This window comes from Amblyomma maculatum, chromosome 2 (assembly GCF_055883805.1).
Source record: "Amblyomma maculatum isolate TAMU_Amacu chromosome 2, ASM5588380v1, whole genome shotgun sequence".
Lineage (NCBI taxonomy): Eukaryota > Metazoa > Arthropoda > Arachnida > Ixodida > Ixodidae > Amblyomma > Amblyomma maculatum.
Genome location: NC_139345.1, coordinates 111,693,718 through 111,720,607, shown reverse-complemented (window position 1 = coordinate 111,720,607; position 26,890 = coordinate 111,693,718). Strand labels below are relative to the sequence as shown.

The following is a 26,890-nucleotide window of genomic DNA, read 5'->3' as shown; positions in this document are numbered from 1 at the left end:
GTTCGTTTCGGTAAGTACCCCAAGAGTTTCAGTAGACTTCTGGACGTGTTTCTGTAGCTAAAATTTCGCAACAAATGTGTCTTGCTGTCTGACAAGTGTCAACAAGCCAGAAAGATTGAGAGAATGAAACTTACATAGAGGAATAATGCGTGGTATGTCGTCATTGATAGAAACTTCGTGTGGCGGAATTAATTAGGCGCCGCCTGAAAGTCGTTCTCCATAAACCTAATTATTTCCTGCCTGGCTAAATGCGGCGTTCAATTTAACCACAAACAAAATAGGTATTTAAAGACTCTGAACCTATATCCTAAGGCGCTCTGCGACGAGATGGATTACCTTCCTGTCAGAAAATGTGACAATATGGCCATGAAGCTTTCGCTCACGAGGTGTATTTTCCAGGGAGAAAAGAGTTCAAAGAGCATTCACATGATATGAAAACACAAGAAATAGAAAAACTTTATGCTATGTAGACATCCAAAGTGCTTGTTTCCTTACTGGCTCGGCCCATTTCATTAATGATTTTCTGTGAATTGGGAACTTAATATATGCGTGTTCATTTTTCACAATGCAAGAAATGGTAGCCATGGAAATCAGACTGACCTGAAACATAGACGCAGTGTATATTTTTGTATGAATAGAAGTCATCCCGATAAACATATCGACCACTTTCTACCTAAGTTTTGAAGATAACGTCGCGAGATATAGGCATGTTATTCGGTCCTTTTCTCAATAGTCCTCGAAAGTTTTCTGTTTCGTAAATTACACCGAAACACACAAAACCGACGAGAGTGCAACGAACTGCCTTACCGTAGAGATCGCGCTTGTCATCCACAGTTTGACCTATTTTTCTGGAAAAAAAGATTCCGGAGTTGGAGTCTGAAGAATTGATACATTCAATAAATCAGCACTACACATCTCTGCTGCCAATAGTGTCGCCACTGTGTACTAAATAGTTCCAGCTACCGCGTATATTCCCCCTTGTGCAAATGCACTAATTACCTACACTCGGAAAGGTTCAGGTCACTAACCGGTATTTAAATGAAGTTTTGTTGGCGGGTGATCAGTAGGAAAGTACATTTTCTATAGTAAGTGGAACTTGCGCAATATCTAACAGATTGAAGCGACAGTGTTATCTAGCGGTTAGGAATGCACTTTTCCATCCCTGTTCAGAGAGTAAGATTTAGTGGTCCGTTGGAGTGCGTTATCATTATTCTTTTTTGTTTGGTGGGCCATCCTAAACTTCATGCAAGTTGAATGCTCCACGTGCACTTTATAGACAGCCTGATAGAATCTATGGCCTAAATTTTGACTTTGCACAAAATAACCACTGCAATAAAATATAGAACACAATCGGGTTTTGCTAGTATTTAAAAGACACAGGTGTTCTTCGAGCTACCAGCACGAAACGGACCCTGGTAAAAGCTGGACGCTCTCCGCATTTGGGCCATGGCTCAGTCACAAAACATACGCATTGCCTATGTCAAGGTGAGCGTAGCAGAGAAATGCAAGGGTTTTAATACCTGTCATGCGAACATATTTGTTGCACTTAATATCACATTCATGATGCAGCACTTTTTGGTGCATCCGCGCAGCCTCCATCTTCTCGACGTGGGAAGTAAAACCCTATATGCAGTCATTAGATCTAAATGATCTTATGACATGTGAATTCTTACTAGAATGCACAATCTATTTAAACATAATACAATGCACTTCATCATCATCAGCAGCAGCCACCGGATTATACCCACTGCAGGATGAAGGCTTCTCCCATATTACTTCAACTAACCTAGTCCTGTGCTAGCTGCATTCATCCCTTGACCCCTGCGAACTTCCTAACCTCATCCTCCAACCTAAATTTCTGTACCCCTCCCCCCCCCCTCCCGGCTACAATTTCCTTCCCTTGAAATCCGATGTGTAACCCTTCGTGACCATTTCTTTTTCTTGATTTCCACTAGAATATCAGTAACTTGGGTTATTTCTCTGACTCACATTGCAGGCGTCCTATCGCTTATGGTAAAACTACGATTTTTCGTTTTATAGATCTTTGCGTTACCCTCAGCTTAAGTAGAACCCTTTTGATTAGCCTGTAAGTTTCAGCCCCATATGTGAGTGCAGGTAAGACGCAACTGTTGTACGTGTACTTTCCTTTTATGCGATACCGGTAAGCTTCCATAAGCTGCGAGTACTTCCCGAATGCGCTGCATCTCAATCTTATTCTTCTGATTATTTTTTATCGTCCGAATCTGTGATTACTGCCAGCTGTCGTATTTATACATATTCGCCTATAACTTCCAATGTTTATCTACTTAATGTAAACTGCTGTTTCTTGCCTTGGCTGTTGAACATTTCCTTAGCAATGTGCATATTAAGGTTTAGCCCTACCTTACTGCTTGTACTGTGATGGACAGTAATGTATATTGCGCAAAAAGACGAGACAAAGAGGAGAAGTGGACAACGACGGCGCAGAACTGACAACTGAATTTATTCGAAGAACGGAAGAGTATATATATAAGTACACACACTTGTTGTACCCACATGAGCATAGTCAAAAATGCATAAAAATCTATATCAACACAGTAAAACTCCCCCCATCACACGCACGTGGTGAAAACTGCCGACGCACTAACGATTGTGCAGCATGGTCATCTCATTTTCTGTCAATGCGACGGACGTTTTACTAACACAAACATTTTGCTTTCGGTTAATATGGAACGCCTCGGCGATTTCTCGAGTAGTCTGGTCTTTATGAAGAAACAATATATTAGTATCAACTTCTTCATAAAGACCCGACTACTCGAGAAATCGCCGAGGCGTTCCATATTAACCGAAAGCAAAATGTTTGTGTTAGTAAAACGTCCGTCGCATTGACAGAAAATGAGATGACCATGCTGCACAATCGTTAGTGCGTCGGCAGTTTTCACCACGTGCGTGTGATGGGGGGAGTTTTACTGTGTTGATATAGATTTTTATGCATTTTTGACTATGCTCATGTGGGTACAACAAGTGTGTGTACTTATATATATACTCTTCCGTTCTTCGAATAAATTCAGTTGTCAGTTCTGCGCCGTCGTTGTCCACTTCTCCTCTTTGTCTCGTCTTTTTGCGCAATATACATTACTGTCCATCATGGTTCACCAACTCGCCCAATCAGCCGTTCTTCTGCTTGTACTGTCTAGGCCATCAATCATTGCTTGAAATTTATCACCTGAATTATTTTGCAAAGCAATGCCATCACCTAATCGCAGATTGCTAAGATATTCTCAATTAACCCTCTCATTATAAGTCCCTGAATACTTCCTGTAAGCAAGCTGCACTCAGTACTGGGGAATCATGTCTCCTTGTCTAAAGCGTTTCCTTATAGGGATTTATTACATCCCTTATGCAGAACTACGGTTGCTGTGCAACTACTATGGATATGTTCGAGTGCTTTCACATATGTCTCATCTACACTCTTATTTTGAAATGCTTCCATAACTGCGGAGTTTTCTACAGAGTCAAATACTTTCTCGTTGTCAATAAATGCTATGTATAGGGGTTGGTTATATTCCGAGACTTTCAAATCACCTGATCGATAGTATGGATATGATGGATAGTAGAGTATCCTTCCTGAAACCCGGCTTGATCATTTGGTTGATTAAGTTTAAGATTTCCTTAAATATATTAGCGATTACCTTTGTGAATACTTTGTACGTATCTGATATAGTAAGTTGATTGGTCTATAATTTTTTAAGTATTTTGCGTCCTCTTTCTTATGAATTAAGATAATGTTTGCATTCTTCCATCATTTTGGTGCCATCAATGTCACCAGGTATTGCGTGCGCAGGGTGGCCAGGTTTTCTAGTTATCGTCGACCTAAAAATGCTGTCACACTAACAAACGCATAATTTAAATTAGGCGAGGAAACATCTAGATAAAGCCGCAAACGGTGGCTAGCACAATCTACAACATTGCAGAAGCATACGCGAGTGGCAAGAATCTTCGAGACACATCTCGGCGCATCTTGCGCGAAAAGAAACTGATAAAGCTGCGCCTCGCGACAACAGGCATGAACAAACAAAGAATAAAAAATTGATCCGCTTGCCAGAATCAGATTGATAAGGCCGCATGCCGGCGGCTGTCGAAAAAAACAAAACAACAATGATTTCAATGGTTTGCGGAAATAGGTACCCACTGTCCGGTCTCCTGCCTGATTTTCGCCTACCTTGGCTTTGAATTCGCCCATCAGTACAGTGTACTGCGCTTTTACGTTTCCCCATTGCCGATTCTATATCTTCGCAGAAGCTTTCGACTACCTGGTTATCGTGACTACATGTAGGCGCGTAGCCATGTGCAGCATTCAGTTATACCGCTTAATAAGCTGGTTTACGATGCCTGTCACCTGGTCATTAATTCCATAGAAATCATCTATGTTGCCAGCTATACGCCTATTCACCAGAAACCCTACTATTAGCTCTTGTTTATCTGGTAAACCTCGATACCACAACACATGCCCACCCTTAAGTACAGTATATGCCTCATTTGTCCTCTTAACCTCACTAAGCACTATGACCGCCCGATTTATGCCCGCTACTTCCTCGAAAAGGACTGCTAAACTAGCCTCACAAGCTATGGTTCTAGCGTTAAACGTTGCCAGGGTCGGTTTCCAATCGCGGCTTGTTTGGGGCCAGAAATTCTTAGCACCCTCCGCTGTATTGCAGATCTGACCGCGAGCGTGGTCAGTTGCTTCGCAGCCGCTGGGGACTGAGGGCCGGTTTTTTTGTTAGAGTATTCATGAGAGGTTGAGGCCAATTACTACACCAGGGTGGTCAAACCCTGGTCTGATGAGAAAACGTACTCTTAAGTCCGCAATGCACTTAGGAAAGTAATAAACAATAATGCTGCTACCTTCATTTATTCGCGCTTTAAAGCCATCTGGCGCCGCTTGTACTGTAACTACTTTCTGTAACGGGGACACTGCGTTCTCATGTAGCTACACATACGTGATGCTTCCGAACGGTACCACGCCAGCGGGAAAAGATGCGGCTAAACCAAATTTTGCTCCGAAATATCTCGAGTGTAATCTGTAACCTTCACAGTCCTCAGCTCCGGTGCAGTATGATTATTCCAAAAAGGCATTATATGCAGAATGAGCTAATTGTTGATTCGGTTAAACATCAAGAAATTGTTGAACGTAAAAAAAGACGACATTCCTTACAAAAATAACTCACCACTACTTTTACGAAAATAATACATTTGGCAGCTCACATTTCACAACTTCTTTTCAGCATTGCCTCTGCTTCATTTTTTTCTCCACGTCTTTCCTCATGCACATTTCCCCGAGCATTTATACGGACCCATCGGCAAAGATGTCTCTTTCCCTCTATTTATCCTGCGCAGTTTCACCCGTACTTAAACGTAGAACAACATAAAGGGCGGACTGTTCTGACTGGATTACACGGCGGCTTGATGATGCTCATCACTGAAGCCCTGAAGCTCAAGTATGTCTACAAGATCCTTCCTCCCCCCCCCCCACACACACACACTTTTTTGCTACATACTGCAAGAAGGTGTATTGTTGTTATGCCCTTGGAGAATGCACAAGTTAAGCATATTTTCATCGTTCATCGTTGGTTCATCTTCTTGAATATAATTCGGCCGATGCAATCTGCTTCCTTACCAAGTGCCTTAGACGACGTCCTCAATGCCTTCGTCACGTAAACCATCGCCCTTATGGCGCCCTACGCACGCACTTCAGTTCGCACTGCGCACGGCTGATTGAGCCTCGCAACCGCGAAATGGTAGCGCCATGAGAAGATACTTCCGTTGAATTCATGATCACAGTCGACACCGCAAATAGGGAAAGTTTCATTTTCACACTTTGATTTTTGCTTGACTGCTAAATGCCAGACACAAAGTTCATTTAAAATTTAGTTTCTTGGTGAAATTATAAACTGTCTTGTACTTTGGCTCCCCAATAAAGCCTGTTGCACTCGAGTCAAGAGGCGCACCACGCTTACAAATGCGCTCCTATTCCTAGTTACTGCAATAGGTTACCTCCCCGTAAGCTCGTTTGCAAGAAATGTGAAAGAAGCATGGGTAAATTTGAGGAGGAGGAATCAACATTATTTAGGCCCGAAATATTCGGTGGTGCACGCTTGCACCAGACGGCGTGGTTCCCTAGTTGCGGGACCCATATGCTCCCAGCAGCTCCTGGCCCCTGTCCGTCAGTGCGAGCTGGGTGGATAGGGCGGGGCTGGATAACAAGGGGTTGGGGATTGGGGGTATCGGCGGGAAGGGGAGGAGGGGGGTCGTGAGTTTTGTGCATCCTGCCTAAATGTGCGGCAGGATACCTTTTCTTTTTTGCAAAAAGGACTGAGCATATCGTGTTCCGCAGGGTACATGCGGTTATTCAGTGCGGGACGCGCAAGCGATCCCGCCTTGGTATGAAGGGGAACTGTATTGCACCACAAACCCACCACAAGTTGTTAAAAAAAAATTCCTACACTCTGGAGGGTGCGGCCCTCCAGAGTGTAGGAATTTTTTCTTAACAACTCATATTACATACCAGAACAGTGATAAGGCGTATTAGTACTTTAGCCATTTTAGGAGCCGTATAAGCTCTTTGTCAATGCACGCCTTGCGGATGCTTCGGCAGAAAACAAATAAACAATTTTCTAAATTAAATACATGCTTTCGTAAAGACGCCATAGAGGTAAGGGCTGCCCTGTAATCAGTCACGTATGAAGTACATCAAAAGCGTAAAATAAAGTACGGTCTAAGGACGATCCCTGATTTCACTGTGATATTCTAATTATCTAATAAATCCAGAAAGTAAATTTATCTTTGTTATATTTGCAGTGCCACCTTCGTTGAGGCAGCTGATGGTCTGTATGGTGTTGAGCTGCCTAACGGTAGCTGGTCGGGGAAAATGGGGATGCTTGTTAGGAACGTAAGTATATAAAGTCTGAAATGCATGAACAAACAATTTCCGACCAATTTCATTATTTTGATCATTATTTCTGCTTTCCAGTTATGAATTGCATATTTTATCATTGGAATGTAAAAATTTCTAGAGGGCACTTTGGACCACTAAAGTGCGATGAGGCGAAAGCCATTATAGCGCGGTGGACCGTAGCCCTTCATTATGGCACCTTTATCTCGCTTTATTCTTTCACTCCCACCTTCCTACCTTCCTTTACTGCCTGGTACATGTGTCCGCGAAGAATTGTGACAGATACTACGCCTTTTGTACTCCTATAAACCAATTAGCTGTTGTGGCTGTAGGAAGAAAGAAAAGAAAATGCACAGGATTGCTACTGGCTCTGTATCTGAGCCACACCTAAGTGGACGACGTCTTTTGGGGCGCGTGTCTTTATCTCCCTCTTTTTTCTCTACTTTCTTCTGTCCGCTCGCAGGTGGTGAAGGGTGGCGGTTTCTGGCCCTACGGGGTTGGGACGATAGGTCGACGCCGCTTGCGGCGGGGGCTAGCCAGCCACCGATCTGTTGTAGGCCGTCATTGCACCCGCCACTGCTTCGGTGGTGGACGACGGCTGTTGTTGCGGCGCGCGTCTTTCTCTCTCTCTTCTTTTTTCTTTCTTCTCTGTTTTCCCTTCGGTCCGCACGAGGTAGCGGAGGGGGCTCAGTTACAGAGCCAGTAGCAGGCCCGTGCATTTTCTTTTCCTTCTTCCTACATCCACAACAACGAGGTTGTGGAGGTGGCCCAGCTACAGAGCTTTTAGGAGGGCCATGATTTTCTTTTCCGTCTTCCGACAGCCTGAACAACAACAACAAAAGAGAGGAAGTAGAGAAAAAAAAGAGGGAGAAAAAGACGTGCGCCGCAACAGCCGTCGTCCACCACCGAAGCGGTGGCTGGTGCAATGACGGCCTGCAACAAATAAAAATTCGGTGGCAGGCTAGTCTCCGCCGCAAGCGGCGGTGATCTACCTCTTCAAGCCCCTTCAATTTCAAACGCCGCTGTTGCCTCCTATACATCTGGGTCTGCTTCTGTTTGCTGTGTGGTGCGGCATTCGAGGAAGTGGCAAATGAAAGGCGCCGCAGGGATGCCTGGATCGGACGTCCGGCGGGGTCAGCTTCGCCTGGTGACGACATGACCAGTCGTACCTGTACATGGTGCACCCCTTGTCGAACAAAACCAGCATTTTATTGAACGCATCAAAGTTCAGCGGCGTTATATTATTCGTTTACAGGAAAGGAAGGGAGCTGTATCTGCCACTCGCGAATTTCCTGCTATCATTCTCACGGTTGACAAGGGGAATTAATTTATTTTAACTCTCTCTTTCAAAAGCGTGACACCTCTGCTGACAACTTTTTGTCGACAACAATGAGGCAGGAAAGGCATCCGCCTTAATATATATTTTTTATTAAGGAGTCAAAACGTCCGCGCATTCACTAAACAGTGAATACCTTTCGGTTTTGGTCTAATAGAAGTCATGGTGCCGCCAAAAATATTTTTCGTGGTGTTATAAGCCACCGATCGAAAAAAAAAATTGCCAGTAAGATGCCCGACTACTGTGCCGAAGTTCCCGGGTTCGAACCCGACCACGGCGGATGCGTTTCGGTGGAGGCGAAACGAAGTGGAGGCCGTGTGCTGTGCGATGTCAGCGCACGTAAAAGATCCCCAGGTGGTCGGACAGCCGTTCACTACGGCTCCCCTTTCTCGCTTTCCACTTTCACTTCCACCCTCATCCCAACCCTTATGGAGTGGTTCAGGTGTCCACAGAGCAAGAGTGACAGATACTGCGCGTTTCACATCCTGTGAACCAATCATTATTATTAAAGAAGGCCGAATGAAGAGGGGATGCAGCCGTCAGAAAATTTTGGGAGGTGTCCTGACACCGAAGCCCCTCGTACCCCTTTCCCTGGTCGCCCTTGAAATGAAGCGTTTTTAATTGCTTTTGCATTACGCATGAACGCATTTGGAAACACTTGTACAGATCTCGCTTCTCTTGCATGTTCACGAGTGAAGGAGGCGGACATAACTGCTGGAGCTCTAATAGTCACCACGTCTCGGACAGAGGCTGGAGATCCCACTTTCCCCATATCATACATTGACGTCGTTATCTTCGCCGGCAGGCCATTCGAGTTCGCCCAGGAGGTATTCGGATTTGTGGGTGCTTTCAGCCACAGCGTCTGGCTCGGCGTAGCACTGGCTTTTGTGGCTACATGGGCAGCGTATTCCGGGTACTCCATGGCTTCGGCAGTGGTGCGTTATCCCGACTCTGCCGTGAGTCATCGCCAGTCTCTGTGGAAACATGGCGAAGTTTTTGGATCTTTCGGCATGCTTGTAAGCTCCTTCCTGTCACAAGGTAAGCATGACGATGGGTGGGAAAGCGAAGTTTGAAAAAATTAGAAAATGCGATAGTGCTAGATTATCGATTTCTCCATATTATTGTTGCTAATAGGACACTTTTGTGCCACCGCAGGGCAACTGCATTCTAGTGTTTCACCAGCAGAGCTTTGCTTTTTGAATTATCGAGGCAGAATTAACAATTTTTCTAAAACGCCAGTGAGGGAAATGTGCGGTCATTATGTCATTATACATTACTGATTGTTATTGCTATTTTATTGCTTTTAAATGCTCATGAAATGTTAAATGTTCGAGGCTGGGATATCGAAATTCATCTTTTACTGACTTTCCTAGCAACTCTGGTTTTTATATCCCAAGCATTCACTGGAAGGTTTGCATAAAAGGGTTCTTTTTTTTATATACGATTATTTCACCGCAAGTAAATAAAGGCGTTTTAAACCTCGCAGGATCCTCTCTGCTACCAAAGTATACAACACTAAGGGGTTTGGTGGCTGTCTGGTTCCTCTCCCTGATCGTGTTGCGCACCAGTTTTATTGGCCAGACAAAAGCATCCCTGGTCGTGCGCGCTGACTTCCGCACGATTGAAGGCATCGAAGACATAGCCAACGATGAAAGGATCACACCAATCGTGATTCAAGGCTCTGGTTTCCTTTGGCTTCTTGAGGTGCATGCACAAACCTACTCAAGTGCTGCATGTTAGTTGCATAAGTTTGGACTCATTGTTTTTCGTCACTAGCGGGTGTGTTTCGTTTCAAGAGAAGAAATCAATTCCAAATGTCGACATCCTCACCAGCTTGCTGCACCTTTATTTCAGACAACCAAAACAGACGTCTTCAACAAAGTGCTAGAGAAGATGAGAAGCCGCAAAGCCATGCTTAAGCGGCAAGATTTGTTCAGCACGACGACCTTAAAGAGGATCTTAAAGGTGAGCGCCGCAGCACTAGTTGTGTACCTTTGTTGCGTCAACCACAACTAATGAAAGTTTAAACAACCGATTTAAGGGGCAACAAGGATGCTAAAAGTTGATTCAATTAATTAATAATCTTGTGCTGCTTTATTCACACACCGAGCACGTAGAGCCAATGGCCGCACCTGCTACATCGTCATGAACAGAAGTTTAGGAGATGCGGATTCACGGAGCAGTTTGTCGGCAGTTTTAGGCAAGGCTTATTATTGAGATATAAATGGTTCAAAGGGAAGGAAAGGCGCAGTATCTGTCAGAGTTCTTTCTGTGGACACCTTACCGCGCCGTAAGGGAAGAGAGGAAGGTGGGAGTGAAAGTGGAAAGAGAGAAAGAGAAGCCATAGTGGAGGGCTTCGGAGTAATTTCGACCACCTGGGTATCTTTAACGTGCGCTGCCATCGCATAGCACACGGACGCCTCTTCGTTTCGCCACCATCGAAACGCCGCCGCCGGCTTTCGGAATCGAACCAAAGTACTCCGGCACAGTAGTCGGGCGTCTTAGCAGTGCGTGTATATATAGAAACATCTGGAGATATACGCCTTCCACCTTGTAGAATTAATACAGGTTAAAAGGCAAGCGCGGCGATCTTCAAATAATTTTTCCGCGATTGCGCATCTAAACAAAAATTGTACAGGACTGCGCACCCGCCGGTGCGCTCTATGCTTGGTTTGGTTTTTGTGGGGTTTAATGTCCCAAAGCGACTCAGGCTATGAGAGCCGCCGTAGTGGAGGACTCCTGAAATTTCGACCACCTGGGGTTCTTCAACGTGCACTGACATCGCACAGCTCACGTACTCTATGATTGGGTATATAAAATTTGCCTAGAGCCGAATGTATAGTTGTGGTAAAAATACTGGAAACCTTACAACAAAGCAATCGCTGCTGGAGAACTTTACTGTCCATGGCCTAAAACTTCTTTGGAACGAAAAATTATTCTCGGCCAAATACCTTCAAATGCAAGGGGTTCTCACTAGACACGAAATTCACGGTTGCAATATTGGTGAAGTTGCTTGCTGTATCCGATCTAGCTACAGAAATGGTATTGTCAGAAGTAGTCGCAAGGCTAGGTGAGACTGTATCAAGGATTCAATTTAACATTCTGATCCTAAATTGGTTGCTCGCGAATAAAGATTAAAGGGTGCATGTGTAAGTACAGGCCACGCCATGGATCACTTATTCTTCAACATTCTGATCCTAAATTGGTTGCTCGCGAATAAAGATTAAAGGGTGCATGTGTAAGTACAGGCCACGCCATGGATCACTTATTCTTCGATCTGTATTCTAGAAGACATAGGAGCGCAAAAAAGGTGCATGAACGTAGAAGGGAACGGGATAGGTATTCTCTTCCACGTTCGTGCGCCGTTTTAGAGCGCAGCTCTTTGGCGCCCGTTCCTGCGTTTCGCATCGTTGTCGCCGTAGGCGTCGCAGTCGGCCACGTATCCTGAAATCCGGACGTGATGTCATGACAGAATGTGACATTGCATGATGTCACATCCTGCCATTTCTAATAACCGGAAAGTGATAATGACGTCACATCCGGTCATGACTGGTGATGACGTCACCGGGAGATTCAGTAGACGACTAAACAGAAAAATTCGCTTAATTTGGACCCCTGCACCCACGTCCGTTCCTGGCAACGAAGCGGCTCACGAGTTAGCCCGAGCTCTCTACTTCCAGGTAACTGTGGAGCCGCTCGATTGCCGGAACATGGACGAGCGTCTGCAAAATTATACGGGAACTTATACGGGAAAAGCTGGGAACTTTGTAAACTCGGTCTGGGCATATTATGTCCAAATGGAAGATAGGATAAACGATAAATGCAAGCACTGTGGGGAGAGAGGGACCCTCGACCATATAATCTGGGAATGTACTAGCTCCCCAGGGGCTAAAACGAATATAAATTGTAGAGAAGCCTGGGAAGCCCTGCTGCAGAGCGAGGTCCCTGCTTCACAGCTACAAGCCACCCGCCTGGCGGAAGAAGCCGCGAAGAGCCAAGACCTCTTTGCCTGCTTCTGAACGCGGAGGTCTCTGCTCCCGTGTCTTAGGCCTGCGTGCCGGGAGCGGGAATCGGGGGCCTCCTTATCTGGTGGAAAATAAAGTTATCATCATCATCATCATCATCATCATCATCACGAAGCTGACCCCGTCGGGCGTTCGATCCAGGCGTCCGTGTGTCACCTTTCATTTGGCACTTCCTCGAACGCCGCAGCACAGAGCATACGGAAACAGACGCAGTACAGCAGGCATCAGAGCCGTTTAAAATTGGTTTTCATCAAAGTAAAGGCGTAGTATCTGTCACAATTCTGCGCGGAGACCTTAACCGAGCTGTAAAGAAAAGAAGAAAGGTGGCAGGGAAAAAAAGAGAGAAAGAGGTAGCGTAGTGAGAGGCTTCGGACGACCACAAAACTTCAATTATGACAGTCAAGAACTTTTAGTGCAGTGTTTCTTGAAGGAGTATGTGTGAAATCGAAATCTTTACCTCAATCTATTGAAAAGGTGAAAGAGCTGTCGAGCTGCGCTCAATTTTCGCATTAGGAAGTAACGTAATCGTGGGTACATTTTTGCGCTCCTATGTCTCCCAGAATATGCAGCAACACTACCAGTTATAAATACATCTCTGTCTTCAATATGGCGGACAACTATGAAGTAGGGCCAGTAAGAGGGTCTTTTAACATTTAGAGTATGCTAACGCCGCCTGCTCAAATGCGCCGAGATTGCGTACGTATGCGATGTGGAGCGCGCAGTACGTAGTACGCGGTAAATTTAGAAAAGACGTTACGTGCTTTGCTGAATACCATTTTTTTAATGCTATAATAACGTGCATAATGGCTGCATGTGCAAGGATTTTCATCTTTTTCTGGCAGGGAGAGGCGGTCATGATCTTCACGCAGCAGCCCATAGCCGGAGAAGTAAACGAACGGTGTGGGAAACTTGGAAACATGGAGGGCGAATTCTATTATGCGCCCAAGTTGGTGGCGCAGCTACCTATTTCCATGTTCATGAGGAAAGAATTGGACCAGCAGCTGCGCAACAAAATCAACGAGAAGTATGTCGCTCTGACCTTTGAGCACGCACACACTAAAATGGCAATACTCGCGAACTTATTATTACGCCACTTGCATGCTTTGTGAATCGAGCGCTCATCCAAATTGCACAGCCACTATTACGTGCCGTTACGTCGTTGAGCCAATGCACAACGTTGCTGAATGTGAATAAAATTTCGTTCCGAGGACAAGCAATGAAATATCGCTGCGTTTTCACGTATTCAAGAGTGTCGAACGGAGCGTAAGACTTTGCCGAACAGGCCGTCGGTATGCATAACTGATGGATGCGCGGAAAAAGGAGCTCCAAAAGAATAACATAAGCCGTAAAGTTCTATTTCTGTTCCGTTATCTGGGTTAGTCCCACTGCACACTTTTCTGAGATGGCTAATATTGTTCCAAACATAGTCGGAATGTCCAGCCGTTGGCCAGAAGTAAACTAGACATACCCAGAAAAAAAATGCGCGACAGTGTAGGGCAATTTCTAATGCAGGAATCTAGGAAACGAATATCTTATGCGCCTTTCTTCTTTGAGACCAGAGGCCGGTATTAATATTCATAAGCAACTTCTATGCTCACGGAATATAATAATACATGACTTAAATACTTTCGAATCCTTTGCCCTTCGATGAAAAAAAGTCGCAAGATGGCCGTGACGTGATGGGTGGGTCTAGATGAGCTAAGGCACGGGTGAATCAAGATCGGTATAGTTGCTAATAGCATACTTAATTACAGTGTGATGCTTGCGGTAATAATACGTAGATTATATAGAGTGCATCACATAAGCGAATCTGGCTCAAGATCCGGAATAACAATCGAAGACTTATCATAGATTAAATTTTGTCTACTACATGCCTCTCCTCAACTAAACCCGCCTTTGATGGTCGATAAAACAAATAAGGTTATTGACGCTAACAATAGTAGGTGAATACCGCATGTTGAATCATGTATATTGATTTTGCATGCATTATTAGGGAGAAGAAAACATGTAGTGCATCTAGGCGTTAATCTTCCCTTATGCTCTGTCTCAATATACTGCATATTTAGGTTATTTACAGGTCCTCTGTTGTGTAATTGTAGAAGAACAGCGAGACATTTCTCGGAAGTTTCAGGCTTTTGAATGTTAAAAATAGGTGCGCGAAATAATTTGAAACTTACACGCTTTCACTGTAATCGAAAGCAAAGTGTAACTATAGCGATACAGGATTTGCCATGGCACTCCCTAATAATACGACGCCCACTGTGCAACTATAACGATACAGGATTTGCCATCGCGCTCCTTAATGATACGACGTCCACTGTGCTAAAGCATCGGTGCTGTGAATCTCCCATAAAGTTTCTGACATTTTGGAAAACGCTGGACAGGTACCCCCTAATCGGGAAATTAATGGTTTGGTTTACGGTTTATGGGGTTTAATATCCCAAAGTGACTTAAACTATGAGACCACCATAGTGGAGGGCTCCGGGAGTTTCGACCAGCTGGGGCTATTTAACGTGTACTAACATCGCACAGCACACGGATGCCACTTCGTTTCGCCTTCATCAAGAACGGGCACTGCGGCCGGTAGTCGATCCCGCATCCTTGGGCACAACAGTCGAGCGCCCTAACGACTGCGCAACCGCGGCGGATTGCAAATGAAATGTCTTCAGGCTGTATATTCAGTGCTTCAAATTATGACAAATTTGAAGCACATCATGTATCTACAGATTTATGAAAAGGTGCTTAAAAAATCAATCGGAAGAAATATCTGTAACATTATTTAGTCTCTTTTTCTTCCTTGCAGTAATGTCCGAGCTACCAGTGAGGCAAGGGCAATAATTTTGGTTACAAATCCCACAAAACACACGCTTTAAACTGTGATTAGCTACCGCTTGCAAGTTGCGCTAAGACCACTTGCTTTATTCTCAGCCAAGGTTTTCCTTATTGCAGCATTGGAGGACTGAATTTGCATGTGCTTACTCTCCTTTGCTGAAGAGTCTTCCACGGGTAGACCGCATACAGCAGAGAGCACGAGCTAGTGCGCAAAGCATAGCCAGCGTCACCTGCGTTCCCACATGCGCAGGATCAAGCTGTTCATCGAGCGTGGCCTGGTGCACAAGCTGTTCCGCGACAGTGGCCACGAGGAAACGCCCTGCCGACAACAGGCGGCGTTAAGCGAGCAATTGAGGGCCAACACCCAAAGCCAGATGGAAGGCCTGCTGGGAGTCTTCCTCGTCTGGCTCTTGGGACTCGCTGCTGCATCACTGGCCTTACTAGCCGAGCATCTTCACAGTCGATGGGCGGCCGTGACCTACGGGAAGAATGAGCTCGAGTCAACAATTCCTGTCGGTCGACCAAGGGCAGGACGAATACGTCGCAGGTGGCTCGCGCCGAAAACACTGCACAACAAGGAAATAATTCAGGCATAGATGCCATGACAAGGTGAACAAGAGGGATAAAGCATGTGAGAAGAACTCTAAGTAAAATAGCGCGTATTTCCTCCCAACATCCTTGCTGTCTTACATGTTGTTGTTGTTGTTGTTGTGGCTGTAGGAAGAAGGAAAAGAAAATGTACGGGCCTGCTACTGGCTCTGTAGCTGAGCCACCTCCGTTGCCTCGTGCAGACAGAAGAAAAAATAGAAAGGAAATAAAAGGAAGAGGAAAAGAAAGACGCGCGCCGCAACAACAGCCGTCGTCCATCACCGAAGGGGTGGCGGGTGCAATGACGGCCCACAACAGATACAAATTTGGGGCAGGCTAGCCCCCGCCGCAAGAGGCGGTGACCTACATGCCCCAGCCCCATCAGGGGAGTACTCCTAACTGTAATGCCAGTACTCCCAGGGGAAATGCGATAGGGAGAGAGAGGTGGTGAAGGGCGGCCGTTCCAGGTCCTACGGGACTGGGACCGGTAGGTCAACGCCGCTTGAGGCGGGGGCTAGCCTCCCGCCAAATGTTTATCTGTTGTAGGCCGTCATTGCACCCGCCACCGCTTAGGTGGGAGACGACGGCTGTTGCGGCTCGCGTCTTTCTCTCCTTTTCCTTTCTTCTCTACTTTCTCTTTCTGTCCGCATGATGCAGCGGAGGTAGCTCAGCTGCAGAACCAGTAGCAGACCCATGCATTTTCTTTTCCTTCTTCTGACAGCCACAACAACGTACATTCAGGAGAGGCGTATAAGAAACCGTGTACAGAAACACATATTAGGAAAGTTGGACTGTGTCTGATATCAGTCTAGGACTATTTGAACCTTGGACGACAAGGAGAAGTCATTACCATGATGGCAGATTATTTTAACAAAACTAAGAAACGCCTAATACCTGCCTTTAAGTGTATGACTAGACAGAGTTCAAGGCTCCTGTTACCGGTTTCACTTTGCAATACTCTTTTTACGTACGGGCTCTTTGCTATACGCATAACCAATAATCTTTCAAGTTGTGCCTCTATTATGCCAAACATATTTATTAACCTACAGTGCTAAGCTGCTCCATGATACGAAGGACTACTGACATAGTTTAAAATCTGACCAAGCTGAACTGCCTAGGGCAAGCATGCCTGATCCGGGATTCATGGTTCCCGCGTTCGATTCCTTGCCCTATCATGCAATGTTGCGTAGAGACGCCTCGCAAAAATCCGCTCAATCAGAGTCCGGTCATGGCACCCGAGAACTCCCTCCTGTCAAAGGCATCCTCGAGCTTTATCGTTCTAAATGTCGACGACAGACTTTCTGGCGATGGAGGTATCTAACACGGTCGCATTATCAACATAGATGAAGGTGAGTTTCTATACATGTAATGGCAAGAAGAGAATGCTCAAGCGCGTGTTTAAAAACTGATTACAACTATATTTCCTACTCTACAAGTGGCGGTAGTCGCCCACACAATTCCTTCCCCAGCTCGTGTCATTGGTGGCTCTTCATGGTGTCATTATAACTGTATCATTGGTCCTATAGGCATCACTTTTCAGTGACCGGCTAAAGATTGGCTAGTTTGGAACTTACAAGTCGTGGGATGTGCATTTGGGATGGGTGGGAGGAAGAAGACAAAGAGATTTACACAATCCTCAGCATCAGCTGCAATATAGTGTCTTGGCTGCTGTTAGGTTTGGGGTCGCGAGCGCCTCGGTGGCGTACCACTGCCAGCAGTTATTACGTGCGGCTCGCGCTTGCGCGCCCCTCGGTAGCGTTGGCCTGGCGGCTCCGTGGACGGCGGACGGCATGAACGGTTCTAGCAAAGACGAGGCGTCTTCTAACGAAACAACATTTACTGCAACATCATGAAGAAACGGGAAGTGAAGCTGACCCGGAAAGATTACAAACACTCTCACACAGCTGGTGTCCAGCGTCGTGCCAACGGCGCGTCAAAGTAGTCTCTATCTCAGCGGAGTCGGCCGCTGCTTATTATAGGTTTTCCCGTTCACACGAAAAGGGTAAACCCTCACAGGAAATGGAGCGCCCAACGTGTCTGGGCAAGATGGGATGACTCAATCGCAGGTGGTCCGAACGCATCTCCTCCACCTCCTGGAGACGGGCGAGGGCGGCGCACTCTCTCACGAGCTCCAGGCTTAATTGGCCGGCGTTTGCACGCACACGCACGCACACACATTTGGCGCGTGGCAGGATCACGTTGAGACATGTCCGCGGGAGGAAGCGTTGAGAGGAAGCGTTGCGCGGCCGATGAACGGCGCCGAAATGGCCGATCCGCTCGCGGTTCTGCCTGTTGCAATGCGGTGGCCGCGTCAGCTGTCCCACTTGTCGGTGGAGAAACGTAACAGACTGCCCCGCCGGGGAAGGGAGATCCCGAAGGGCAGGGGAATGCATCCTCTGTCCGGAGGGATCGGGATGTTGCTGTTAGCCGGGGTCGTCAGACTCTTGTTTCTCTTGAGCCAGTCATCCTGAAGAAGTCCTTGGCAAGTCAGAGTTTCCAAGGCATTCTGCAATTTGTCTTCAGGGTAGATTTCCGACAACCCACAACGTCACAACCACGCTAAAAACTCAACCGGTCAGCCAGCAAGTACGCAAAATCTTCACTAAGCTATGCCAGACTATTTCCCTCTTATGCCCCCATCTATACTAAAGGGCAGCTCAGCAGCACTTGGAACGGGTCCACAAATTTGAAAATTGCGCTTTCAAAACATCACTTTCAAACATAGATAATACAATGCAATATGTTCAAAATCCTATGTCAGGAAGAAAAACACCAAGAAGTGACAACTGAGGCTTCTTCTCACATTATGGGCTCCGACTAAAGCCATCGGCGTTACCGTTGAGATCACCCTTTTCACTAAAGCTTCGGCTGTCCGTTTCACGGAACAACCATACCTTCCTGTTTCTGTGCAAAGAAACGCATGAGCGGGAGTCGCTCACTTTTCTAAACAACCTATCCCTCTCCTTACGGGTTGCGCACCAGTCACGCATTTTCTTTGCACGGGCGCATTTGTGCCTTTGGGATAGTCGCTTTCTTTTTCGAAGCTTCAACTTGCTCCATTCTTTCTCGTGCCTGCATTTCCGTTTTTTTCTACGGCAGCACTGGAACACAGGCTTTCTGCTTTCTTTTTGCAATCGTTTGAGTTTGCTCTCCTTACGATGGCAGCATTCTTTCTTGCGTCTGCCTTTACGCTTTTTTCTACGGCAGCACTTGAATACTAGCCTTCTACTTTCTTTCTGGGCCATCTCTGACAAGCTAGCGGTCGACGTTCTAGCGGTAACCGGAGCTAGTCGGGCACCGGTGTCGTCAAAGATGTCAAAGTGCGGCGCAGCGTCTACATCGCGGCCTGCAGCGCAGGACTCACTTTCAGTCAAGTCCGAACGAAAACAACGGCTGACGTCAGTCGCGTCAGTCCCCCTTCTAGGCATTTGCTCTGGCGGCTCGCCACTCAGTGCGTCGCCTCGCTCAGAGCTAACCGGCGCGCGATCAAGCTCTTTCGACAGCTGGGGCGCTTCGGATTGCGTGAGGGCCATATGTGCCACGTCCGCGTTCGCACCGGGGTTGCTTTCGCGAATTCACTGTCGCCTTCGCAAGTCTCGCTCTCTACAGCGTACGCGCACTCCTCGTCGGTCTGCCCTGGCTGATCACAGCGCGCGGGCTGCGCAGTTTCGCTGATCGGCACTTCGTTTTTCTGCGTGCCCTGCTCTACGACACAGCTGATTTCGGAAACTGAAAGTTTCTCCTCTTCTAGCTCATTTTCATCTCCGTCGCGCTCTACACAAGCTTCTGCTTTTGTCTCGAGAAGCGGTTCAGTTATTGATAGTTCCCCACATTTGTTTGATGGAACTGTATCTCCTACAGCTACTTGGGTCGGCATGCAGTTCACCTCGCTTAACGGCATCACTTCGGACTTCCCGCCAATTAAGCATGCGCTAACCGTCTCAGCTAGTGGCTCGACCAAGGTAACAGGATACTCTTCTGTTCGAGGCTCGGTCGGCTCGCTACTGCGGTCACATTGTTCGGCCGCTTCCCCAAGCTGTTTCTCACACTCCGGTGCAAGTTCGATTTGCTCCGGAAGTTCCGCACTGTCTAGCCATTCGCTTACAGCGGCTTTCAACTGATAGGCCAAATCAAAGTATACCTCGTTATAATGTTTCTCGCTCTCATATCTCTTCCTAAGATCCTGAGGCGTTATCTGGGCCGGCTTGCACGATAAAGTCCGAGCTAAGTCCAGACTTAAATGGTGCCTTTAGAAAGACCAAGCTTATTTAAGACGGCTCGTGTTCCGAACGTCGAACGCTTCGGGTTCATGTTCACCAGAGTGGCTTCCCTGAACGGCCTCAGCAACCACTTGGGGCATTTTTCCTCGTAACACAATCTTAAGCCGCAAAAAGCGATGGCACGGATTTTACACAACGCAAAATTGACGGAATGTGTACATCTTACAGCAAGGACCGTGCTAGCGCATCCCTGTATTTCCCTAATTTCTCTACTTAGACACCTGGCGTCCTTGTGTCTTAACCAAGACAGCACTAGAGTCGTAATCATACAAGCGACTTATTCAAGTCAGGACTGAAGCCCAGTCTTGACTCCAGTCTTAAGCGGCCATGCTAGCGGCCTATCCTTTAGACTAAGTTAAGTCTGGACTTAGCTAAGACAGTCTTAAGATTGTTTTGTGCAAGCGGGCCCTGATATCGTATCAGCAATGACTCTTTTAGTTCATTGTAATTTTTCAAGCGGTCGCCAACCAATCGCTTGATTTCTTCCGACGCTTCAGCGGAGAGAAGAGCTACCAACTTCTGCGCCCAACTATCTCGCTCGAAACGTTTCCTTCTGCAGACATTCTCGAAGTCTGTCAAATAATCGGCCACATCCTCGGCAATGAGGAACGGTGGCGGACCATCTCGCGGTATTGAACCGTTACACTGTATGGCATTGCAAGCTTTAATCCTTTCCACGCTCATTCTATGTGCTGATATCTCCAGCTGCATCAGTTTCCTTACGCGGGCGTCCTCTTTCTCGAAACGTTCCCTACGTTCACGCATCTCATTCTCGTGACGTTCCCTGCGTTCACGCATCTCTTTCTCGTGACGTTCTCTACGTTCACGTTCCTCTTTTTCTAGCCTTTCTTTACGTTCACGTTCACGTTCACGCTCACGTTGACGTTCCTCTTTCTCGTGACACTCTCTATACGTTCACGTTCCTCTTTCTCGAGCCTTTCCTTACGTTCTTCAATGATCTCAAGGCATTCCAAAAGCTCGCCATCTTCAACTTCCAACGCAAGAATAGCCTTTAACACTTCTGGTTTGCTGAGTTTGTCTGACAAATTCAGACCCAACTTCTCCGCAAGCTCCAGCAATTTCGGTTTGCGCAACGACTTGAAATTCAAATTCATGGCTGTTCCGAGTGCTGCCTTCTCTACTGCCCACTAGTGCCTTGCTGCAATTAACCCAGCAACAACTACAACACAATTACCAGCTCTGTTCACTACTTAATAAAAGCCTGGCAAAACTCAGTAGAAGAAAGTCCCGCACTCACCAAACCTCGCAGCCACGAATCCAACGCAGTCGTTCCGCTGCAGGCAACCAGTCATCACACAGGGCCCGTTGCACTGCTCCCGACTTTCCGCTGAGCTCTGCTTGTTTTACGGGTCACGCCTGTGACATCTCCGCTCTTCCCACCAGAAGTTGCACCTCAGTTAGGCCTGTCTCGTTTCACCGACCACGGTCACTGCTTGGTCGTCGTCTTCCCACCGCTGCCTACCAATTGTTAGACGACGGTATCGCCTGGCTCGTCCCTCCGACCACAGTTACGGCTTGGTCGTCGTTTTCCCACCGCTGCCTACCAATTGTTAGGTTTGGGTCGCGTGCGCCTGAGTATGTACCACTACCAGCAGTTATTACGTGCGGCTCGCGCTTGCGCGCCCCTCGGTAGCGTTGGCCTGGCGGCTCCGTGGACGGCGGACGACATGAACGGTTCCAGCAAAGACGAGGCGTCTTCTAACGAAACAACCTTTACTGCAACATCATGAAAAAACGGGCAGTGAAGCTGACCCGGAGAAATTACAAACACTCTCACACAGCTGGTGTCTAGCGTGGTGCCAACGGCGCGTCAAAGTAGTCTCTATCTCAGCGGAGTCGGCCGCTACTTTTTATAGGTTTTCCCGTTCACAGGGAAAAGGTAAACCCTCACAGGAAATGGAGCGCCCAACGCGTCTGGGCAAGATGGGATGACTCAATTGCAGGTGGTCCGAACGCATCTCCTCCACCTCCTGCAGACGGGCGAGGGCGGCGCACTCTCTCACGAGCTCCAGGCTTGGCCGGCGTTTGCACACACACGCACGCACACACATTTGGCGCGTGGCAGGATCACGTTGAGACATGTCCGCGGGAGGAAGAGTTGAGAGGAAGCGTTGAGAGGAAGCGTTGCGAGGCTGATGAACGGCGCCGAAATGGCCGATCCGCTCGCGGTTCTGCCTGTTGCTATGCGGTGGCCGCGTCAACTGTCCCACTTGTCGGTGGAAAAACGTAACACTGCGTATCGACCTTTTCTGAAACAGGGTGTGGGGCGCCACTATATTTGTTACTAAAAGTACAGGAAGGCGCAAGAATTTACCGTACATCAAGTTGCCCCCCCCCCCCCCCCCCCCTAACTACCCGGTTGCTGCGATGGTGATGAAAAGCTCTATACTTGCGCCTTAAGCAGGAAACCGAGCTTTCTGCTTTTGGGAAAGTATGTGGCGAGGCAGTGAGCTTCACTATGATTAGCTTGAATAAATAGTTTATGGCAATAGTTTAAGGTTTAAGGTAAATAAATAGAATAAATAGTTTAAGGTAAACGGTGCTGGCGAATGTCACTGCGCTTCAACTATAGAATGCAAAGGCTTGAAGGAAGCTTATATTTCAAGTAACTTTACAAAATAGAGCCTTAGAGGACAACTTCCCGCTGCTGTGGATCGAATTTCAGCCGGTACAGTTTAGGCTAACTGGTTTTTGCTTGCTTTTGTTTCTGCCGCATTCATTCTTGATAATTAAAAATGAAATGTTTTCACAGAGTAAATATTTTTACGTAATTACTTGGTTCTTCTCGTGTTTGTTTTTCATGGCTATATTGCAGTGCTCTTGAGAGGTTACGGTTGAATCTTTGTGTTATACGGTGGCATACATACAATTTACAAGTACATCCCCTTGACTATCTGCACGCAGTGCAAGAGTTCGGTGACGCAGACATTTACTTGATTGCAGGATGTCCCCGAGCATACCTTAGCTCAAGAAAGTTTTATGTGGAAGCCTATCACATTAGGATGCAAGACAGGAACACGTGCATCAGTGCATCATCTCTTCTACTCATATATAAGGAGGTTATGTCATTCAGCAAAGACGTGCGCGTGTTGGTTGTAAGGAACACAAGATAGGTTTACTGCACTGATGAATGTAAATGTACTCGCAGTACTGTAATCACTTTATACGTAAGTGTTATTTTCCGCGTTTGATACGCACAAGTTATTTCGCTTCCTGGGCTAGATGTTTGTTTGGATAGGCCACAGTTGTTCGTCCTGCGCTGTCCCGTGTACTTTTTTTTTTGTTGCTGTCTCTTTCGTTGGTCTAGTAAGTTGTATTTGCATTAACTGACCCAAATGGTCACCATGTTAAAGTGCTTATGGCTCTGTTCGAGTCCTAGTGTAGCTGAGAAAAAGAAAATGATGACTTTTAGTATTATAAGCCTCTCGTGATGAGATATACGGAAGGCGATAATTTTGAATGTATGTCAGCTGGCATGATCATCTAAACCTTACACTAGCTAACTTATCTACGTTTATTTCCACTTCTCCTCTCACATCATGCTCTGAAATATTCATTCGAAAGGAACAGAAATATGATATATTTGATGAATGCGAGCAATGCTTCTGAGATACAAAGAGTCTCGGTAAGGAATCCGATCTAATGACCATCAGCGCGGTTTTATTACGCTTGTCGAGAGAAACTGATCACCCAAGCGACAACTGGTGTTATGACTGACAAGAGCGCAGAGAACATGGACAAAACGCAGATTAGACATAACGGGCGTTGTCTTTAACTTCTTCTTTATTATAAAGAGAAAGAATTCGTAATCATCAAGCAAAAACATAAATAAATAATTTGGCGGTGTAATCAGTGCTACGCTTAGATAGATAGATGGATATATTGATAGGAAAAGGCAGAGAGGTTGGCCCGAATAATTCAAATCTGGCCTGCTACTCTGCACTGGGGAAGGGGAAGGAGAGAAGAAAGAAGGTCATGATGGGTGACGATGTGGGAGAAGACATATGAAATATATATACAGACACAGCAGCTTGCTTTACAAACCTGAGTCAAGTCCGCTGGCGCTCGAATAACGGCAAAGAGCGCGCACTGCCTGGATGCCCTTCCCCTTGTCCTGCCAAGCGCCCAGCAGCAGTTCCTCCGACAGAGGCCTCTTGTCTAAACGCTTCAAGGAAGCAGCTAGCACATTTCTTTCGTTCGCATACTCTGGGCACACCAATAATACATGGTCCACAGTCTCTGGGATGCCACAAGTTAAACATTCCGGTGAGTCCATCTGTCCAATTAAATGTAAGTACTTGCGCGTGAAAGCCACGTTTAAACGAAGGCGATGTATCAAGCATGTCTGATGACGCGGGATATCACGCGGAACATTAAATATAAATGTTCGATCAAGCTTTCTTAGACGCATGTGTCGGGCGTCTGGTTGAGCCCAGTAAGCTGCTGTAGCAATATTCATATAACTCTTTAGAAGATACGTCGTATCCGCTCTTGAAAAAGGCACAGCTGTTTGGAAGCCATTGATGAGAGCGCTTTTCGCTTCAACATCGGCCTGCTCATTCCCATGGAGGCCGCAGTGGGCAGGAATCCATTGAAACATTATCATGTGGCCTTGCAGCTGGGCAGATGTGATGAGCTCCGTAATGTTTAGTGCCAGGGACTGATAGGCAGTGTGGCGTAAGAAGTTTTCCAAAATTCGCAATGCAGTCTTCGAGTCCGTGAATATACACCATTTTTGAGGTGGTTCCCCACATATATAGCGAATAGATTCCCGAATGGCTACAAGTTCGGCAGCGGTTGATGTAGAGGTATGTCCCAAAAGGAAATGCAGAGTCGTTTTCTAAGCTGGTATAACCACAGCTGCAGCGGATGCCTGTGCTTACACAGATCCATCGGTGTATACGTGAATATAACTGGGATATTCTGACCAGATGTGTGCCAGAGTAAGTTGTTTGAGTCCACTACATGGTACCATAGATTTTTTTAGTATTCCGGGAACACGAAGGTGCACCAAAGGTTTATCCATCGTCCATGGTGGTTGGGTGGGACGATATGGGAGGGCATATCCTGTCGGTACTTGCGACTGATGGCAGCGGAGTGCAGTTGTAAAACTGCAGTCCGGCCTCTCATCCAGAATCTTGCTGAGTGGGTGAAAACGGTGTCTTGTAAATGCTCGTAAATATACACGAAGTGGTTCGTGTGACAAGTATATGGACATTGGGCGAGCGTGTGCCTCTTCAATTGTGCCTTTGTTAGAGGTGCATCTGGGCAGTCCAAGGCATATTTTCAGTGCCTGCGCTTGCACGCTCTCTAAAGTCCGCAAGCAGGAAATGCTCATACTAGAGAGTACTGGGAGACTGTACCGGATGTAGCCAACAAACAGAGCCTCGCAAAGCCGTATTAAGGAGCGCTCAGTTGGACCCCATTTGATGCCAGCTATGTAACGAAGTACATGGCAAAAATTAATTAGCCTCTTCTTCACCATAGCAATATGTTTCGACCAAGATAGTCGGTGGTCAATAATTACTCCCAGGAATCTGTGCCTGGAGACGTATGGTATTACGACTCCATGAAGGGTAATCGGGTAGCGGCTGACGCATTTTCCCGTAAACGCGATCACTGCACACTTTTCTGCCGCTAAAAATAAACCTTGACGCCGTAAGTACAGGATGTTGATGACACAGCTCGTTGCAGTCTCGCACGTAGTTGTGGGCGCGTCGAACCAGAGGCCCAGATGCAGATGTCGTTAGCATATGCACTTATGTGGATGTTAGTTGGCAGTTCACTCACCAGGCCAATTAGCGCAACGTTAAATAAAGTTGGGCTGAGAACTCCTCCCTGTGGAACTCCACGACCGACCTGAAAGTGGGTAGTATCTCCTTCAGGCGTAGTCATGTAAACAGAGCGGCCGCTGAGATAGCTTACAATCCACAAGTATAGTCGGCCACCAACTCCCACGTCGTCAAGTCCATCAAGAATAGCTTCATGGAGGACGTTGTCGTAAGCTCCCTTTATATCTAAAAATGCAGCAGCTACTAGTCGACGGTAACGCTTTTCGTGTTCTACTGTTGCCACAAGGTCGATGACGCTGTCAATGGAAGAGCGTCCGCGGCGAAATCCAGTCATCATATTCGGATAAAGATCATTACTCTCTAGATACCACTCAAGTCTTTCCAGCACCATGCGCTCCATAACTTTTCCAACACAGCTTGCTAGGGCAACTGGCCGGTATGAAGTAAGTTCGAGAGGAGGCTTTCCAGGCTTCAAAAGAGCAACCAGGCGGCTAATTTTCCAGTGTTCAGGAATAGTACTAGAAGCCCATATATCATTGAAATAATTAAGTAGTGCAGTTCTACCATCCTTGCCTAGGTTCGATAAGGTTGAATATGTAATCCCGTCAGGACCAGGTGCAGATGAATGCCGACAAGAAGCAAGAGCGGCGTCTAATTCAGCTATTGTAGAGGGCACGTCGTATTGATCATTCGGCGAAGGTGGGGCAAAAACCTCTGAAATTGGTAACTGTGCCTGGTTTGTGCCCACAACCATTTTACAAAAATCTTCAGCTACGTCAACTTCATTGCGGCGTTAGTAAAGGGCCAGGGCACGAAAAGGGTGCCTTTCTTGCGGAGGTGTGCGCAAGCTTCTCGCAACATGCCGGATACGCGACAGGGGCTTACGGGGATCCAGTGATGAGCAGAACTGTCTCCAACGTTGTCGTCCTAACCTCTCCAGGTGACGCAAAACTTGTCGTTTAGCTCGGCGAGAAAGTGCGAGATCTTGCGCGGATTTCGTTCTTCTGTACTTCCTTTCAGCCCGCCGACGGATCGCGCGAAGCCGCTCGAATTCCACGTCGATGCTGGACACTAACACCGGCACA

At 46.7% G+C, this 26,890-nt stretch overlaps 1 protein-coding gene across 1 annotated transcript; it reads left to right on the top strand.

Moving 5' to 3' along the window:
• Window positions 1-1,446: 1,446 nt before the first annotated feature.
• LOC146199564 (glutamate receptor ionotropic, kainate 2-like) lies at window positions 1,447-13,754 on the top strand. The gene is made up of 8 exons (XM_084592148.1): window positions 1,447-1,485; window positions 5,377-5,477; window positions 6,838-6,890; window positions 8,934-9,305; window positions 9,754-9,971; window positions 10,122-10,232; window positions 13,135-13,316; window positions 13,673-13,754. The coding sequence occupies exons 1-8, from the start codon at window positions 1,447-1,449 to the stop codon at window positions 13,752-13,754; spliced, it is 1,158 nt and encodes a 385-aa protein (XP_084448274.1).
• The last annotated feature ends 13,136 nt before the right edge of the window (window positions 13,755-26,890 follow it).